General features: G+C 45.9%; 1 protein-coding gene across 4 annotated transcripts in view; it reads right to left on the bottom strand.

The window, feature by feature from the left end:
- mon2 (MON2 homolog, regulator of endosome-to-Golgi trafficking) overlaps nt 1-20,335 on the bottom strand; it is a 164,181-nt gene that overhangs the window by 28,481 nt on the left and 115,365 nt on the right. For 3 of the 4 annotated variants that reach the window (XM_070900267.1, XM_070900270.1, XM_070900269.1), the window contains 6 exons: nt 19,307-19,469; nt 12,551-12,844; nt 10,323-10,521; nt 9,561-10,183; nt 4,328-4,471; nt 1,101-1,118 (listed from right to left, as the gene is read on the bottom strand). In XM_070900267.1, the coding sequence (XP_070756368.1) occupies nt 1,101-1,118; nt 4,328-4,471; nt 9,561-10,183; nt 10,323-10,521; nt 12,551-12,844; nt 19,307-19,469 (1,441 nt within the window). The remainder of the gene's footprint in view (nt 1-1,100; nt 1,119-4,327; nt 4,472-9,560; nt 10,184-10,322; nt 10,522-12,550; nt 12,845-19,306; nt 19,470-20,335) is intronic. The other variant, XM_070900268.1, reaches the window with a different exon arrangement.

The raw sequence follows: 20,335 nt of genomic DNA, 5'->3' as shown, positions 1-20,335 counted from the left end.
CCAATGAAACAGGGCAGAGATGGAAAGGTCAGAGTGGGAATGGGAGGGGAGAGAGTTAGAGTGGTCTTGTGGGCAAAACGGTCACTTAATCTGCATTTGGTCTTCTCGATGAAGAGGCGGCCACATTGCATACAGTATACTAGATTAGATAGCCATGTTTCAAACTGTAGAAACAGAGGATTTGCCACAGGACAGCACCAAAAGCATAAAAATGGATGGAGGCCAAGGGAGAGATCAATGTAGATGCAACAAAATTTGAGCACGATTCTGAAAGGCAGAGGTGAAGGGTGATGATAAAAATCACTCATTTGTCTATAAATTCTAAAGAGGATAAGCAGTGTCAGAACTATAAGCAGAATGAGAAGTGAACTTTCATACATTCATACTGCCATTCGATCCCTGATTAAGTTTCAATGTGGGTGACTTCAAATGATCCCAGTCTGAAGGCTACCGACCGCTGGACTAAGGTCCAACTGTTGTCCCTGCCTGTGAAGGATCCCCTTTCTCCACCTCTTCTTTCCTTTGTCTTTTATATGAACTGTCCACAGCTCACCGTTAGCCAGATGGTTTTTTTAAGAGCAGGGATCCTATTGCTGCGAATGAACAGGTTAACTTTTAAAGGGAGACTTCCAGAGCAGAGATGATAAACTCTTAAATGGAACAACAAATGGAGAGAAACAGCCACTCAACTTTTCAGACTTCTATTGCACTCAAAACATTGTGGCAAGGATCAGTGCAGCTGGAAAACCTCTTTCCATGAATTGCTGCAGTCTTAACACATATATCTCAACACAGGTGCACAGCATTTTTCCTTTTCAAATTCATTTTTTTTTTAATTGTACTTAAATGTTAAGTTCAGATCATCCAAATCATCAATCATAGAATTAACAGCATGATTTGATTTCAAATTCATGAAACCAAATTTAAGTTGATCATCAGAAAAAGGACACTGCAGCTTTAAAAGTCAGATAGAAATAGGAAGCCAATGCTGTGTGTTAATGGTATATATCGAAGTGTAGTTTGCCATGCAATTTAGGGTAGTCTAATGCCAGTCTGAACGGGTCAAGTCAAAAACAACCTACTGGAGGCTTAAAACTTACCGGAGCAAACAGTTGAATCTATTATATATCCGTCACGTACAGAAGCAGCATAAACGGAACAAAAGAAGATCATAATCATTATCAAACTACTTAGAAATGCAAACAAGTGTCATTTTGTTGTATTTTTGTTGATTAAAAATGCAGGCAATGCAATTGTATTTTGATAAATATTTTGGTAGTTTAATTCAAATGAAATAGATGGGTTTAAATTCTGCGTAAAACATTTTCCATAATTTGAGTAGATGGCCATTTAACATTCCTGGCCCACTCAGCTTTCAAGCTGTGGCATGACCGTTTAGATAAATGACCTGAACATATAATTGTGAGTAGGAGCAAAGGTGAAAGAAAAACCAGAGGAATGTGCCCTAAAGTCACTGCACTTGCGTCAGGCTGAAATACTGAGGTTCTCCTGCACTGCTGTGGGAGGATGGTTTTGGTCTCATCACATTTGAGGATTTTATTACTAGGAGTGAAACTTGATAGGTTTGTAGATCGGAGGATAGAGGGGATTGTTTAAATAAACACCCTTTATTTATGGTTGAGCGTAACTCCAGCAAAATTACTCTCTTCATAGCTATCAATTTATCTTTCAAGAGTACGTAAGCTCCATTCTTTAAAAGGGTACAGACAACAAAAGGAATCTCAAATATAAATCTTTCCTTGAAGGAGGAATAGATAAAGCAGACATTGCGGCCAATGAATAGGGCACCTTAATAATGAGTAATGAGTAAGAGTAATGAAAATGAAGGTTTTTTTTAAAAAGGGAAAATAGTTCAAAGAACACAGACATTTGAATGGAAAGTGATTTGTCTTAATCTACATATATAGTCTTGTAGTGTTAGATTCAGGAGAATTCAACTAATAGTTTTGCATAGCACGCCTCTCAACTCGGGAGACCATTTCAGATGGATCAGGGCAAAGATGAAAGAAAGGAGGATCATTCATCTGACAAAAAAGCCTCAAAAAGTTAAACCATTTTGGTTCCATCACGGATCTCAGAATTTAAGATTCCTATAGATTCCAGGGTGCATATCTTGGCAGCTCTACTTATTTGAAATGCAGATCCCAGAAATCATACAGACGGTCCCATCAGTCACCCTGGTGACAAAAAGATTAGTTGCTTTCTTTTGGAAATCCTACTCATCCCCACCCTTGCGACGATGGCAACGTTTCACGGAACAACTTTAATATGAGGGAGTGACCTTCAGCTCTAAACGTGGGAAAACATTTTCTCCAAGTCAAATATTGAAGGTAAAATATGGAGTCAGGGGCGTCAGAAAATGAACAGGATATGGTGAAAGTTGAAGGGGAAAGTGGCTAAAGGTGGCTGGAGGTGGGAAGTAGGTAGGTTAAGTGCAATAATGTGCAAAGGCTCTCCGACATGAGGATGGTGCTTAAAACCCGCCAACTAGCCCACTGGATAGTATGTGACGTCAGTACGTCTTCCTTTTGTTCCGTCAGCAAGTTGTACTGAATTGTTTCCCCATAGTTTTGCTTGAAAATTTTAACAATTATTGCAAAAAAGAAATTCTTGTTCTCCATTACACAATTATAACTTGTTAAATAGATGTCTTAAGCATTAATGCCTGTATTTTGGTAACAAGAGCACAACAAAATGCTACCTTATGATTTGTAGCATATAGGTGGATGTGTTCACAAACCAAATACAGGTCCCGAGATGTGTTATTCACAAGTGTGGCAAAAAAATTGACGCAGTACTGATAACTGGCACCATCTTCAACGCAAAGAAAAGTGTTTGGCAATAGCATTTCCCAATGCCACATTTAGTATTTTAAAAGCACATCAGATTTTGCTACTAATTTTTGGAACCTAGTGTATTTTTCAAAAACGATAATCACCCAATTCAGGCAGTAGTGCCAGAGCTCCAAGTTGGCTAAAACGCAGTTTTTGGTTTCACTCCCAAAACAATAGCAGAGTACAGAATCTCGCTGGCCAGCAAAGGGCCGCCTGGGCTTTTCTTCCAAATACTGCATGCCTTAAAACATGGCCACCAGATATCCCACTCATTCCCTCCTCCAGCCAGTTTAAACCCTTCAACTTGCATATCCGAGAGCACTGGGCATGTCTCTGCAATCACGGTGGTAGCATGTTCGTTGTGGATACTATCTTTTTTCTCTTGAGGCAATGAATTTTGCTCTAGCACCATTTCACCGGTGCAGGCAGCCTCGTAAGTAACTCGTCCAGGTAAACATTCTTTATGTGTGCGCCCAAACAGAGTGCATTCTAGTCAATTTAGAAAAGGCCATTACAGACATCATCATGATAGGCAGTCCCTCAAAACGAGGACAACTTGCTTCCATGCCAAAAAGGGATGAGTTCACAGGTGTTTCAATGAAGGACCTAATATTCCAAGTCCCAAACTACATCTTGAAAGGTGGAAGATGCCTGTGCGTGGATATTTTTAACGTGGTGGCCGTTGCACACCAGCCATCACATGGGCTTGACAGAGCTAGGTCTTGGTCCAGTGGCAAGGATTAACCAAGATGACTGGAGACCAGCTCTGCTGCACGGACCTAGCGCGCACACATAGCGCAGTGTGGGCTGGCCCCTGGGCCCACGCCTCTTCTGGGTCCCGAACTCATGCCTCTCTTGGGCCTCGATCACTTCTCTCTACAAACTCTCGATTACAGACAAATCTGCTTCAGACACCGCCTAATGTCCACATAGCTGCAGTTTCCAACTTGGGGGTGGGGGAGGGGCACCTGATAGTGATCCCAAGCGTAACATTTGGCCAATTTTCCCCTCTAACTCAAGGCTAACTATACTTTTCAGTCGCCTCTCAGCTAAGATGATCCAACTCAGCACAGACTAGCGATCAAAACTGGGAAGTTCCTGGCCTGCACAATTTAGTACTTGACTAGATGTTGTGTAAACCTACTAACTCTTTGTGCATTTAAAGCAAACATGGCTATATTTTCCCCACCCCTCTCCCTTTGTTGGCTCTGAAAAATTTCAGTGGTATAAATAGGGCCATTTTCAGGCTCAAGCACGCCAGATTCAAAACTAAATACAAAAACCTTTTTGATATAACTGTAGCCAAGGCCAAGCATTTCACATGAAATAATAATAAAATAAACCTTAGAGGATTTCTTTGTTACAATCACAGTAATATATTTGTGTGGCTGCATATACTGAGTTCCATGACATTGTGCTTCTGATTATAAAAGATAAGCTCAGTGTTCGACGAGAAGTATTTGCACGATTACCTGATTAAACTTTGCATTTGCTATATTTTTTGTTTCTAATTTTCCGTATGTTGGTGCCTTGCAGGAGAATTCCACAAACGAGAGCAACTGGTCAAAGATTGCTGGGTACATGTTTTGCATGTCCTCTGGTCCTACGCAAATTGCCTAAATGGGGGAAAAGAAACAAGTTCGGAAGCCGTCAACAGAAAATCAGCCCATGATTTCATATTTCGCATGCGTGTTTTCAAAATTATGTCGTGTCTTTTTAAAAATTCATTCTCGGGACATGGGGGTCGCTGGCAAGGCCAGCAATTATCGCTCATCCCTAGTTGCCCTGAGAAGGTGGTGGAGGGCCTGTGGTATATGCTTTGTAGTGGTTTGATACAACTGAGTGGCTTGCAAGGCTATTTCAGAAAGAAGTTACGAGTCAACCCCATTGGTCTGGGGCTGGAGTCAATTATTGGTCAGACTGGGTAAGGACGGCAGATTTTTTTTCCTAAAGAACATCAGTGAGCCAGACGGGTTTTTACAACAACTGACAGCTTCACGGTCACTTTTACTGAAATCAGCTTTTTATTTCTAGATTTAAAAAAAAAATTAATTGTATTCAAATTCTCAAATTGCCGTGGTGAGATTTGTACACACGTTCTCTGGATTATTATTCCAGGCCTCTGGATTATGAATCAATTTAACGGTAGGCGAGTGTCGTGTAGAATTATCAGAGACAACACTGATATGTGTTATAGAGAAATCGTTTTTAAAAGAGGTTGTACAAGATTTGATAGAAAATAAAATATACTTCATGTATCAGTTTGTTCAGTGGCTGTTGAACTTTACTAACCCATCTAAATTAGAAAACTCTCTCAGGATTATTCATTTGCTCATGGATAGGGATCCATACCTCATGAGTACCGCTAGCACAAATAAAGTAACGTTCCTTCTTTTTCCATCACCAGTGAGTTGCTTTGTATGATCGAGTTTTTAAAAATACATAGTGCTCCCTATAGCGCCCAACGAACAAAGTTAGACTTTCGCCTTGATGTGTTTTAGCTGGACAGAGTAACTTCGGAGCCACTAAATGATCTCACACACCATAGAATATATCTCACTTACTGGTCTCAGTAACAGTGCAGAGGTGAGAATATTTTGTAACGAATCTGCTTTACTAGTTAATTGAAAACTTGATCACCGAAGCCTATATATATTTAAGGCTCAACAAACATCACATGACATTTAAAGGGTTAATGTGCCAGAAGGTTCTTTCTGCTCTCTCTGCTCCCCACAAAAAATCTGACTTCTAAAAAAATTAAAACTTCTGTCCTGTATGTGTAACTTGCATCATTTCAAATCTCCACATGATGCCATAGCGGATCAATGTTATTTACAGTAAAAGATCTTCACCGTCCCCAACTTCCCTTCTCCTTTTATGGCGAATACGCTCATGCTTGCTCCCATCCCCCGCCAACCCCACCCCCTTCACTCCTCTCCTGAAGGTACTGACTATCTGGACCACCCTCTGGTACTGCACCTAAGTGGCTATGATTCATGTGTGACAATGAATGATGTGTGGCTATTCCAAAGCCTAGACCACTCTTCCAGCTGATCTCAGCTAACTCAGTACAGACCAGGGATGATCTTAATCTTCAGACCTTAGCTACTCATTGGACAAACTTGTTTAACTGTCGGGGGCAGGGAGTGGTTGTAACATACATACTATTAGAACCTAAGATACGAACACAAGAATTAGGAGGAGTAGACCATACAGCCCTTCGAGCCTGCTCCACCATTCAATATCATGGCTGATCTTCCACTTCCACGCCCGATCCCCATATCCCTTAATTCCCCCAGAGTCCAAAAATCTATCGATTTCAGCCTCGAATGTATTCAATGATTCAACATCCACAGCCATCTGGGGTAGAGAATTCCAAAGATTCACAACCCTCTGAGTGAAGACATTCCTCCTCATCTCAGTCTAAAATGGCCAACCCCTTATTCTGAGACTATGCCCCCCTAGTTCTAGACTTTCCAGCCAGGGGAAACAACCTCTCTGCATCTACCTTGTCAAACCCCCTCAGAATCTTATATGTTAATTATCTTCAACAGTTACTGCCTTCTATACTTTTTTTAAAAACCCAATATATTTCTGATTTTCATTCGCCATCCTGACTGATGCTCAGAGCAACAACTACACACTTCGACTGTAGAGTTTGCACTTGGGGAGCATAGATCCAATGTCTAGCTGCAAAGATTTGTGAATTTTCTACAAATTAGTAATGAATCAAACTGAAAAGCAAGAAAACAGCTAAAAAGGCCCATGTTCCACACTAACCCACCCACCTTTTTCCATCAAGCAGAATGGACTTCATAATTAAATTGGAGAATTTGCACATTAGCACAAAGTGCTCTTGTATTTTAATACACTGACTGTCGGTCCTTGACTAAATCCCTTCCACATACAGTAGAAGCTTCCAAATGGAACTATCCCAATGGAGAAGATAGCTTCCTTTTTCCAATTGGTCCTGCTAAGCAAAAAGCATTAAATTGTTTGTAGTGATACACATTACAGTAACGTGTTCTCCAGGTGACCACATCTAAAAGTCATTAAAACTCAACTATCAGCAAGTTTGCATTACGTAATACAATAAGAGGGGACATAACTGGTACTTTGAGCTACTTCAGGCTGTGTTCTTTGTATGTCAATAACAGTGCACTAAATCTATTCAAACAATTATGCTATTTAGTATATTGTTTTATGAAACACCTAATCTGCACACATTGCAAAGGGTTCGAGTACTTGGCTAGCAACTTGCTCGTGAAGCTCTGACGACTTCTTTACTTTGAAGTATTTGCATCTGCTAAACCATTAATGGATCAACTCCAATCCCAGTCAAAACTGCTCCTACAGCCCATTGGTTTTTGTTTGTCCACAACCATGTAAAACAAGTTAGACCTTTATAGAAATTTGCTCATTAACTAGCATGTACTGTATTGATACTTGTGCATGTATAATATTTTTATGCATCAAGTCTACAACTTGTGTTTTTGTTACCTTCTTTCCATTAATAGTACGGTGACCTTGTAGAATCATAGAAATTTACAGCACGGTAGGAGGCCATTTCAGCCCAGTGTGTCCGCAGCGGCCAACCAAGCCTAATCCCACTTTCCAGCTCTTGGCCGTAGTCCTGTAGGTTACCGCACTTAGGGCTCAATTTTCCCCAGTATTTGCAAGTTTTTTTTTGGAATAGGCTGCTTTTTCTGGCCTAACTTAAAAATCCCCAGTTTCCCCAATCAATTTGCATCAGCCTAACTCAGTTAGTTAAATTTTTTTTTTTAGGTAAGTTTTTTTTTCTCAAAAGGGGGCATTACCAACCACCTATGCCAATTCTGGCCATTTAGGCAATTTGGCCAGCTAATAGTTACTCCATTTGTACATAGACCAGCATATGTGGCCTCTCGAGAAAACCCTTGCTGATGGGGTGGGAGGGAGAGAGGGGCGGAGTGGGGGGGAGGGAGAGAGGGAGGCGGAGGGGGGAGGGAGAGAGAGAGGGGCGGAGGGGGGAGGGAGAGAGGGAGGGGCGGAGGGGGGAGGGAGAGAGGGAGGGGCGGAGGGGGGAGGGAGAGAGGGAGTGGCGGAGGGGGGAGGGAGAGAGAGAGGGGCGGAGGGGGGAGGGAGAGAGAGAGGGGCAGAGGGGGGAGGGAGAGAGAGAGGGGCAGAGGGGGGAGGGAGAGAGAGAGGGGCAGAGGGGGGAGGGAGAGAGAGAGGGGCGGAGGGGGGAGGGAGAGAGAGAGGGGCGGAGGGGGGAGGGAGAGAGAGAGGGGCGGAGGGGGGAGGGAGAGAGAGAGGGGCGGAGGGGGGAGGGAGAGAGGGGGGCGGAGGGGGGAGGGAGAGAGGGGGGCGGAGGGGGGAGGGAGAGAGAGAGAGGGGCGGAGGGGGGAGGGAGAGAGAGAGGGGCGGAGGGGGGAGGGAGAGAGAGGGGGGCGGAGGGGGGAGGGAGAGAGAGGGGGGCGGAGGGGGGAGGGAGAGAGAGGGGGGCGGAGGGGGGAGGGAGAGAGAGAGGGGCGGAGGGGGGAGGGAGAGAGAGAGGGGCGGAGGGGGGAGGGAGAGAGAGGGGGGCGGAGGGGGGAGGGAGAGAGAGAGGGGCAGGAGAGAGAGAGGGGCGGAGGGGGGAGGGAGAGAGAGAGGGGCGGAGGGGGGAGGGAGAGAGAGGGGGGCGGAGGGGGGAGGGAGAGAGAGAGGGGCGGAGGGGGGAGGGAGAGAGAGAGGGGCGGAGGGGGGAGGGAGAGAGAGAGGGGCGGAGGGGGGAGGGAGAGAGAGAGGGGCGGAGGGGGGAGGGAGAGAGAGAGGGGCGGAGGGGGGAGGGAGAGAGAGAGGGGCGGAGGGGGGAGGGAGAGAGAGAGGGGCGGAGGGGGGAGGGAGAGAGAGAGGGGCGGAGGGGGGAGGGAGAGAGAGAGGGGCGGAGGGGGGAGGGAGAGAGAGAGGGGCGGAGGGGGGGAGGGGGGGAGGGAGAGAGAGGGGGGAGGGAGAGAGAGGGGGGCGGAGGGGGGAGGGAGAGAGAGAGGGGCGGAGGGGGGAGGGAGAGAGAGAGGGGCGGAGGGGGGAGGGAGAGAGAGAGGGGCGGAGGGGGGAGGGAGAGAGAGAGGGGCGGAGGGGGGAGGGAGAGAGAGCGGGGCGGAGGGGGGAGGGAGAGAGAGCGGGGCGGAGGGGGGAGGGAGAGAGAGAGGGGCGGAGGGGGGAGGGAGAGAGAGAGGGGCGGAGGGGGGAGGGAGAGAGAGAGGGGCGGAGGGGGGAGGGAGAGAGAGAGGGGCGGAGGGGGGAGGGAGAGAGAGAGGGGCGGAGGGGGGAGGGAGAGAGGGGCGGAGCGGGGAGGGAGAGAGAGTGCTATTATGTGTTTTTCAATTCTTTTAATTGTTGGGAGCTGGCTGTATGCTTCACTTTGCAGCCTCGGCTCGCTTTGTGTCCTTGGTTACCATGGCAGCCCGATCTTTTTCGGGCAGATCAAGGCTCCACCCCCCCTCGGGTTAGGCCACGCCAAAATGAAGAGATCCTAAGGGGAAACTTACACTTCTTTTTTTGGCGTACTTGGGCCACAAAAAAAAAAATCAGGCGTAACTCTTCAAGTACGCCAAAAGAATGCTTTGGGGAAAATTGAGCCCTTTCAGTGCACATCCAAGTATTTTTTTTTTTTAAATGTGGTGAGGCTTTTCTGCCTCTACCACCCTTTCAGGCAGTGAATAGTGTATAAAGTCTTAATACCTTCTGTAGGATGTCTAGAGCTATCAGTACTGCTTCTTGCAGACTCGTCAGTACTGCTTCAGTGTACGATGGAAGAATGAATGGGGAGGCGTCAGAGCTGATTGGAACGGACACAGCGCCGTGCAGTATGACACCCAGCTTCTTCAGGTCCTCCATACTGAAGCCCGATTTGATGTGCTGGTACAGAGCTGGGAAGATCTGCACGAGTGCCGTGAGGAATGGCTGACTGGGAATGAAGAACAGCTTATCACAGGTGGCTGGTGGCTTTGTGCTCTCTGAACCGATCTTGTACCAAGTGTTCCACGCAGCCCACCACAGGGCGGAGTCCTCAATCTCATCTACTGCGGCATTCAGTTCAGCTCCATTGTACCTGCCTAGCCTTTCTCCCACTGAATCTGTCCTGGAGAAAACTCGAGGTGGCCCCGGAGGGATCAACGGCCCCACAAAAACCGGAATATTGACCCCAGAAAGCCCTTCTGGCTTGTCGCATTCTTTCACAGGGGTCACAATCTGTAAAATTTCCTGACAACTCTTCAGAGCTGCCAGAGAAACTTCGCTGTTCTTGCTCAGTGCAGCTGACTGAATGTGATCCAACAATACATCCCAAGCTTTGGAAAAGTCCCCTGCAGAAAATATAAAGAATATATGTTAGTAATAGAGGTTTCCAAGGTTCTCAACGGTCATCAACACAACGCTGAAAACATCATATTTCAAAAGCTACGATTTAGACATATTTAGTGAGATTTGGGGGAAGGACATTACCTAAAGACTGTAGCAAGTATCTCCTGGTGTTAAAGATTCTAGCCACCCCAGCCAATGTTAAAACCCACGTCTCTGCCCATTGCTTCTCAGCAGTGTCTCTAGAATGATGAATAAGGATATTTCCGCCACCTGACTCGATCTTCTCTTTGTCTGCTGTAGTGGATGACTCTCTAACTCGATCCAGCAGGGGAAATAAAACCTAACATGAACCAAGAACAAACAGGATTTAGTACAAATACCTATCAGAATGAAATCAATGTAAGAAATCAGTGCAAACTATACCTATAAATAAGCACATACAAAAGGTTGACATGATTTATATTGATCACCTAAGCTCACTCTAGGAATTGAACGTGACACAGCTCCTTTTTTACATGCACTCAATTTTGCTGGGGCTAAAGTCAAATTTTCTTCAAAAGCAATATCCAACTTCACAGTATTTTCTTCAAATTAGGGCATATCTTACTGTGTTGCATGAGGGTAAAATGTATTTTGCCACACCTCTATTGTGAACTAACCCTTTCCCCCATGTCAGTGTCCGGGGCACACTGCCAAACCCCAGTATCTCTCGGACATGCTCGACGTTGCTAGGCAGCTTGGATAATGGGTTGTTCTGACGTGTCTTGTTTTGGGATATTGACATAGTCAACATACCCACATTCCTGGGTCTGCCACTAACAAAGCTGGAGCCAAGCTCTCAGGACCAGTGGCCAGTATACATTGAACATTCTAGCCTTGGGCCCCTGGTTTCTCACCAACAGACAGCGGGAATGCTAGTTGACTTGCCTTTGTGTTGGGTTAACTATTTTTCTCTGTGCATGGCTTTCTCTCACTTTCTCAATGTTGGAGGGGGGGGGGACCGGGCGAGGAGTTGGAGGAGGGGGGGGACTGGGCGAGGAGTTGGAGGAGGGGGGGGGGGGGGGGGGGGGGACCGGGCGAGGAGTTGGAGGAGGGGGGGGGACCGGGCGAGGAGTTGGAGGAGGGGGGGGGGGGGGACCGGGCGAGGAGTTGGAGGAGGGGACCAGGCGAGGAGTTGGAGGAGGGGGGGGGGGGAAGAGACCGGGCGAGGAGTTGGAGGAGGGGACCAGGCGAGGAGTTGGAGGAGGGGGGGGGGGGGGACCGGGCGAGGAGTTGGAGGAGGAGGGGACCGGGCGAGGAGTTGGAGGAGGAGGGGACCGGGCGAGCACTTGATCTTTATAGAAAGTTCATGTGACACCACACAGTGGTTGACATTTAGCAATCTAATAAAATCTGATTTTTAACACAAGGAGTGGGGAACATTGTAGGCCTTACGTTAGGAAAACGACGGGGACATTGAGCAGGGAGACAGTGGGGCGAGAGCCAAAGGCAGACAGCACCCAGTGCGATTCAGTGTGGGTCTGAGTAGAGATGTCGCGATGTCTCAGCAGGGGCTCACTGGTCCCAAGTCCACCGTATCAAAGTGGCCAAGCACGAGAAAGCAGAAAGACAGAAAAGAGAAAAAGACGCGCATTTATATAGTGCCTTTCATGACCACTGGACATCCCAAAGCGTTTACAGCCAATGAAGTACTTTTTGAAGTGTCGTCGCTGTTGTAATGTAGGAAACGCGGCAGCCAATTTGCACACAGCAAACTCCTACAAACAGCAATGTGATAATAACCAGATAATTTGTTTTAGTGATGTTGATTGAGAAACATAGAAAATAGGTGCAGGAGTAGGCCATTCGGCCCTTCGAGCCTGCACCACCATTCAATGTCATGGCTGAGGAATAAATATTGGCTAGGACACCGGGGTAACTCCCCTGCTCTTTGAAATAGTGTCATGGAGTCTTTTACAGCCAACTGAGAGCAGACAGGACCTCGGTTTAACGTCTCATCCGTAAGATGGCATCTCCGACAGTTCTGCATTCCCTCAGCACTGCACTGGAGTGTCAGCCTAGATTTTTGAGAGCAGCAAAGGGCCAGAGTGCACAGCATGGAGCTAGAGCATATTCACAGAACCCAGGTATGAAGAAACATGGCAAGGAGGGGAGCAGTCAGCTGGGGAGCAAATGATGGAGCTGAGGGCAGGGAAAGCGTGAAGCCGCAAATGGAAAAGTGCAAGACTGAGGTCTGAGGCCAGGAAAGCACGAGGCGCAGAGTCTGAAATTGCGACTCAGCTCGAACACTTGGGGTTAAGGCGTAAACTGCTTCACCCAGCCTGCGAGGTTACGTAGTACAAACAATTATTTTCTGGCTTTTCTCATACCTTCCACAGCACTGTATGCCAGGTCGAGTGCTGCAGTAAAGTTCCATGAGCACCGACTGTAGAAAACAAGGTCTGCCCTCCACTCTTTCGGACAGCCGGTCTGGGATCCACGCACAGCTCTCCCAGCTTTGAGTAAAGGCACAGCCAGAGGCAGTCAAATGGGGGAGCAGGGTGGAATGGCCGATTCAGAGGGACTCCCTTTTCCTCTGCCTGCTTCTGCAGCATAGCTTCCTCCTTGTCTAGTTCCTTCTCGATGGTTTCTCCTCGTTGGAAAAAATAGTCTGAAATATTCCACTGGAGGGAAAACACACAAAAGGATGTTATAAAGATAAGGAAAGGCTTACATGCAAAGAGTAACTGATTATACACGGTCTCCTTGAGCAGGAACTTTCTTAAATTCCACATTCTAAAACTTTAAAGAAAAACTCTAGGCAGGATGAAGGTTAAAATAAATTACTAATTTACCAAGAACACTGGTCTTTGCATACTTCTATCTCTATAATATAATATAAAGAACATAAGAAATAGGAGCAGGATTAGGCCAAACGGTCCCTCGAGCCTGCTTCGCCAGTCAATAAGGTTATGGCTGATCTGATCCTGGCTTCAACTCCACTTTCCTGCCTGTTCCCCATAAACCCGTGAATCACTTAAAGTTCAAGAATCTGCCTATCTCAGCCTTGAATATATTCAATGACTCAGCCTCCACAGTTCTCTGGAGTAGAGAATTCCAAAGATTCACGACCCTCAGAAGAAATTCCTCCTCATCTCCATCTTAAATGGGCGGCCCCTTATTCTGAAACCATGCCCCCCAAGTTCTAGATTCCCCCACGAGGGGAACGTCCTCTCAGCATCTACCTTGTCGAGCCCCCTCAGAATCTTATATGTTTCAATAAGATCACCCCTCATTCTTCTAAACTCCAATGAGTACAGGCCCAACCTGCTCAATTTTTCTTCAAAAGATAACCCCTTCCATCCCAGGAATAAACCTAGCAAACTTTCTCTGAACTGCCTTTAAAGCAAGTATATCCCTCCTTAAATATAGGGATCGGCGGCCAGGTCCCGTTCGTGTACGGCAGCCCTTCCTCCAATTTAAACATTCACTCCCTCCACCACTGGCGCACTGTGGCTGGAACGGCGGACCCTGGAACATGGTGGGCCGCCCCGACCTGTGTGAGACCACCACCGCAGGTCGGGACTATTAATAGAGCTGGAGCGCCAGGCCCTGGAACATTATGGCGGAGGTGCGGTGAATGAGGGTACGGGGCCCAGAAGAGCCGAGGGCCCAGGGGCAGCATGGACCTGCCTACACTGTGATATGTGTGCGCACTAGGTCCGTGCAGCAGAACAAGTTTCCAGTTGTTGTCCTGGTTAATCCTTGCCACTGGATAAAGGCCGAGCTCTGTCAAGCTCGTACGGTAGCTGATGTGCAACGGTCACCATACGTTTAAAAAAAAAATCCACGCACAGGCATCTTCCACTCCCTCAACTGGAGTTCAGGACTAGACCATCGGGTCCTTCATTGAAACATCTGTGAACTCTCGTCATCCTTGTTCAAGGGACCGCCTATGATGATGCCCCAGAGTGAATCCACCCTCAGCTCCAACTCCGCAACGCGGACCGTCAGGAGCTGGAGGTGGAGGTGGATACACTTCCCACTCTGCTGCACAGGAGGGCAGGAAAAAGAGTGGGAGAGCGATAGTGATAGGGGATTCGATGGTGAGGGGAATAGATAGGCGTTTTTGCGGCCGCAACTGAGACTCCAGGATGGTATGTGCAAGGGTCAAGGATGTCTCGGAGCGGGTGCAGGACATTTTAAAAAGGGAGGGAGAACAGCCAGTTGTCGTGGTGTACATTGGTACCAACGATATAGGTAAAAAAAGGGATGAGGTCCTACGAAACAAATTTAAGGAGCTAGGAGCTAAATTAAAAAGTAGGACCTCAAAAGTAGTAATCTCGGGATTGCTACCAGTGCCACGTGCTAGACAGAGTAGGAATCGCAGGATAGCACAGATGAATACGTGGCTTGAGCAGTGGTGCAGCAGGGAGGGATTCAAATTCCTGGGGCATTGGAACCGGTTCTGGGGGAGATGGGACCAGTACAAACCGGACGGTCTGCACCTGGGCAGGACCGGAACCAATGTCCTCGGGGGAGTGTTTGCTAGTGCTGTTGGGGAGGAGTTAAACTAATATGGCAGGGGGATGGGAACCAATGCAGGGAGACAGAGGGAAACAAAAAGGAGGCAAAAGCAAAAGACAGAAAGGAGATGAGGAAAAGTGGATGGCAGAGAAACCCAAGGCAAAGAACAAAAAGGGCCACTGTACAGCAAAATTCTAAAAGGACAAAGGGTGTTAAAAAAACAAGCCTGAAGGCTTTGTGTCTTAATGCAAGGAGTATCCGCAATAAGGTTGATGAATTAACTGTGCAAATAGATGTTAACAAATATGATGTGATTGGGATTACGGAGACGTGGCTCCAGGATGATCAGGGCTGGGAACTCAACATCCAGGGGTATTCAACATTCAGGAAGGATAGAATAAAAGGAAAAGGAGGTGGGGTAGCATTGCTGGTTAAAGAGGAGATTAATGCAATAGTTAGGAAAGACATTAGCTTGGATGATGTGGAATCTATATGGGTAGAGCTGCAGAACACCAAAGGGCAAAAAACATTAGTGGGAGTTGTGTACAGACCTCCAAACAGTAGTAGTGATGTTGGGGAGGGCATCAAACAGGAAATTAGGGGTGCATGCAATAAAGGTGCAGCAGTTATAATGGGTGACTTTAATATGCACATAGATTGGGCTAGCCAAACTGGAAGCAATACGGTGGAGGAGGATTTCCTGGAGTGCATAAGGGATGGTTTTCTAGACCAATATGTCGAGGAATCAACTAGGGGGGAGGCCATCTTAGACTGGGTGTTGTGTAATGAGAGAGGATTAATTAGCAATCTCATTGTGCGAGGCCCCTTGCGGAAGAGTGATCATAATATGGTGGAATTCTGCATTAGGATGGAGAATGAAACAGTTAATTCAGAGACCATGGTCCAGAACTTAAAGAAGGTTAACTTTGAAGGTATGAGGCGTGAATTGGCTAGGATAGATTGGCAAATGATACTTAAGGGGTTGACTGTGGATGGGCAATGGCAGACATTTAGAGACCGCATGGATGAACTACAACAATTGTACATTCCTGTATGGCGTAAAAATAAAAAAGGGAAGGTGGCTCAACCGTGGCTATCAAGCGAAATCAGGGATAGTATTAAAGCCAAGGAAGTGGCATACAAATTGGCCAGAAATAGCAGCGAACACGGGGACTGGGAGAAATTTAGAACTCAGCAGAGGAGGACAAAGGGTTTGATTAGGGCAGGGAAAATGGAGTACGAGAAGAAGCTTGCAGGGAACATTAAGGCGGATTGCAAAGGTTTCTATAGATATGTAAAGAGAAAAAGGTTAGTAAAGACAAACGTAGGTCCCCTGCAGTCAGAATCAGGGGAAGTCATAACGGGGAACAAAGAAATGGCAGACCAATTGAACAAGTACTTTGGTTCGGTATTCACTAAGGAGGACACAAACAACCTTCCGGATATAAAAGGGGTCAGAGGGTCTAGTAAGGAGGAGGAACTGAGGGAAATCTTTATTAGTCGGGAAATTGTGCTGGGGAAATTGATGGGATTGAAGGCCGATAAATCCCCAGGGCCTGATGGACTGCATCCCAGAGTACTTGAGGTAGCCTTGGAAATAGTGGATGCATTGACAGTCATTTTCCAACATTCCATTGACTCTGGATCAGTTCCTATTGAGTGGAGGGTAGCCAATGTAACCCCACTTTTTAAAAAAGGAGGGAGAGAAAACAGGGAATTATAGACCGGTCAGCCTGACATCAGTAGTGGGTAAAATGATGGAATCAATTATTAAGGATGTCATAGCAGCGCATTTGGAAAAAGGTGACATGATAGGTCCAAGTCAGCATGGATTTGTGAAAGGGAAATCATGCTTGACAAATCTTCTGGAATTTTTTGAGGATGTTTCCAGTAAAGTGGACAAGGGAGAACCAGTTGATGTGGTATATTTGGACTTTCAGAAGGCTTTCGACAAGGTCCCACACAAGAGATTAATGTGCAAAGTTAAAGCACATGGGATTGTGGGTAGTGTGCTGACATGGATTGAGAACTGGTTGTCAGACAGGAAGCAAAGAGTAGGAGTAAATGGATACTTTTCAGAATGGCAGGCAGTGACTAGTGGGGTACCGCAAGGTTCTGTGCTGGGGCCCCAGCTGTTTACATTGTACATTAATGATTTAGATGAGGGGATTAAATGTAGTATCTCCAAATTTGCGGATGACACTAAGTTGGGTGGCAGTGTGAGCTGCAAGGAGGATGTTATGAGGCTGCAGAGTGACTTGGATAGGTTAGATGAGTGGGCAAATGCATGGCAGATGAAGTATAATGTGGATAAATGTGAGGTTATCCACTTTGGTGGTAAAAACAGAGAGACAGACTATTATCTGAATGGTGACAGATTAGGAAAAGGGGAGGTGCAGCGAGACCTGGGTGTCATGGTACATCAGTCATTGAAGGTTGGCATGCAGGTACAGCAGGCGGTTAAGAAAGCAAATGGCATGTTGGCCTTCATAGCAAGGGGATTTGAGTACAGGGGCAGGGAGGTGTTGCTACAGTTGTACAGGGCCTTGGCGAGGCCACACCTGGAGTATTGTGTACAGTTTTGGTCTCCTAACTTGAGGAAGGACATTCTTGCTATTGAGGGAGTGCAGCGAAGATTCACCAGACTGATTCCCGGGAAGGTGGGACTGACCTATCAAGAAAGACTGGATCAACTGGGCTTGTATTCACTGGAGTTCAGAAGAATGAGAGGGGACCTCACAGAAACTTTTAAAATTCTGACGGGTTTAGACAGGTTAGATGCAGGAAGAATGTTCCCAATGTTGGGGAAGTCCAGAACCAGGGGTCACAGTCTAAGGATAAGGGGTAAGCCATTTAGGACCGAGATGAGGAGAAACTTCTTCACCCAGAGTGGTGAACCTGTGGAATTCTCTACCACAGAAAGTAGTTGAGGCCAATTCACTAAATATATTCAAAAGGGAGTTAGATGTAGTCCTTACTACTAGGGGGATCAAGGGGTATGGCGAGAAATCAGGAAGGGGGTACTGAAGTTGCATGTTCAGCCATGAACTCATTGAATGGCGGTGCAGGCTAGAAGGGCTGAATGGCCTACTCCTGCACCTATTTTCTATGTTTCTATGATGATGAAATATATGGAAAGAATTAGTGTAGATCAGTTATTAAAGATTCTAGTTTGTTTGGTGGGATTTTGTAACAGAACAATGCTCCAAGTTGATGAACAGAAGGTATTTATTGAATCAGCAACATCTTTTAAAAACGGCCATAATTAAATTTTTATCTTCAATAGATTTATTTGAGATGGACCAGCAATGCGACTGGAATATAGAAATGGGCACCAACAAAACTAAGATATATCCAGTGTGGGTGATTCTCTGCTGTATCTGTAGTAGTAAATATGAACAGAAAATACAGGAAATACTCAGCAGGCCAGGCAGCATCTGTGGAGAGAGCAGTTCAGACGAAAGGTCACCGACCTGAAAGGTTAACTCGGCTTTTCTCCCCACAGATGCTGAGCAATGTTCCCTTTTATTTATTTTTGGGTGCGTGGCCCATTCAAAATATCACGCACTCACGGTTTTTCTTATTTAAAAGCCAGTGAGCCGGCTGCGCAGCTTAAAGTGAACATTACTGCTGAGTATTTCCAGCATTTTCTGTTTTTATTTCAGATTTCCAGCCTCCGCAGTGTCTGGCTTTTGTAGTGAAACCTGACCAGATCCACAGCTCCAGGCTACCAAAGACAACAGGAACTGCTAAATTCTAAGACTTGAGCTAAGTGATTAAATGTTAAACTGTAATCATCATACCAGACATTTACTAGACCGCAATGTTACTAAACACTTGAAAAGAATACAACAATCGTCCCTGATTAAAAGGAAAAGATAACTCTGTAGCTTAGTACCATCAATAGCAGGTACTCACCTCTGCGACTATTTTAAAAATGAATAGTTTTAGTATTCACTGATGTGATGAACGTCAGTGATGGGGATTCATAGAAATTTACAGCACGGAAGAAGGCTATTTCGACCCATCGTGTCCGCGCTGGCTGACAAAGAGCTATTCAGCCTAATCCCACTTTCCAGCTCTTGGACCTTAGCCCTGTAGGCTACGGCACTTCAGGTGCACATCCAAGAACCCTTTAAATGTGGTGAGGGTTTCTGTCTCTACCACCTTTTCAGACTGAGTGTTCCGGACCTCTATCACCCTCTGGGTGAAGAAATTTCCCCACAAATCCCCTTGGATTGGAATATTTAGCCACTTTTGGCATTTTCAGCCAAGGATACAGATTAATCCTACCCGGCCACTCTGCTTCACAACACATTTTAAATCCAACCTCTGAATAGCACCTCTCTCATTGCAGAGGTGCTTCGCTTTCCATCTCACCAACCATCCTTTATGAATCGTGCACTGTGGGCTTGCACCAAACCAAGCCCATTTCATTGAAGAGTTGGCATTGGGGAGATGACTTGGATGCCACATTTTAGCTGCATTGAAGCTTGGGTCACAGAGGCTGTAACAATCTATTGTGTCACCGAGCCCTGCCTTTAACGAATAGTGCAGCGACAGTGTTCCACTTGCAGCCACATTGAAGGGTGACGTTCTTACCCATGACTACAACTTACCAAGAGTCCTATTGATGTCAAACTGATATTCAGCTCTTGATTCTGAAGGCCAAAACTGCCAGCTACATCCACAACAATCTGAAGGCAGGTGCTGGGCATCGTGGGAAGGAAGTCCGTCACCACTAACTGCAAGCACTGGAATGCTGTGCGGATTAGAGATTCTCTGCAGAGAGGAAGTAAACCATCTATTACCCAAGGTGGAATAATTCCATCACCGGTGGTGGGGGGGGTGGAAGAACCAGTCAGAAAATAATTCCCGACAATAAAAACTGAGGATTAAAACCCATCCTAATTAAATTTGTACCTTAATTACATCTGCACCCTCCAGTGGCAGTGCACGTGCTAGGGATTGGAAAGTAATAAATCAGTCTCACGCTGTGCTAACTAAGTGCTAGGTTTTGGCTTCAGAAGTAAAACAAGAATAATTACAAACTAACAGCTTCTGGATCTTTGACAAAAACAACTTGTATTTCTATAGGGCGGTTAACGCAGTAAAGCGTCCCAAGGTGCTACAGAAGAGCGTAATTAGACAATAGGACAGGTGACCAAATGTTTGATCAAACATTTGGTTCTTTCCAGTAAAATAACAAAATACATTTCCTACATTACAATAGTGACTACACTCCAAAAAGTACTTCATTGGCTGTAAAGTGCTATATAAATGCAAGTCTTCCTTTTTCTTTTATTAAAATTGCATAAAGCAAACATTAAAAAATGTTTTCAACATGAAGAATCCATATTAACTTTGCGCTGGATATCTTTTGCTTTATACAACAGTCACATTTTCTAGATCTGTGTCAGATTCTTGTAGTTTCAGACATTCTATGTTGTGTACACAAGATTAAAAGTTATGTAATATTAAATTTCATAAAAAGCACAAACAATAAAATGCATGCTATAAACGCAGCTGTAAACAGGTTTTGAAATTCGCACAGGAAAGGCCTTGTGAATTATCAGGAGCAAAGCATGCACACTTGTACGCAATGGGTGGGAATACTGATGCAGGCCTCCACTATGGTAGGTGGAAGG

The sequence above is a fragment of the Pristiophorus japonicus genome, chromosome 15 (genome assembly GCF_044704955.1).
Source record: "Pristiophorus japonicus isolate sPriJap1 chromosome 15, sPriJap1.hap1, whole genome shotgun sequence".
NCBI lineage: Eukaryota > Metazoa > Chordata > Chondrichthyes > Pristiophoridae > Pristiophorus > Pristiophorus japonicus.
This window is presented reverse-complemented; position numbering and strand designations above follow the sequence as displayed.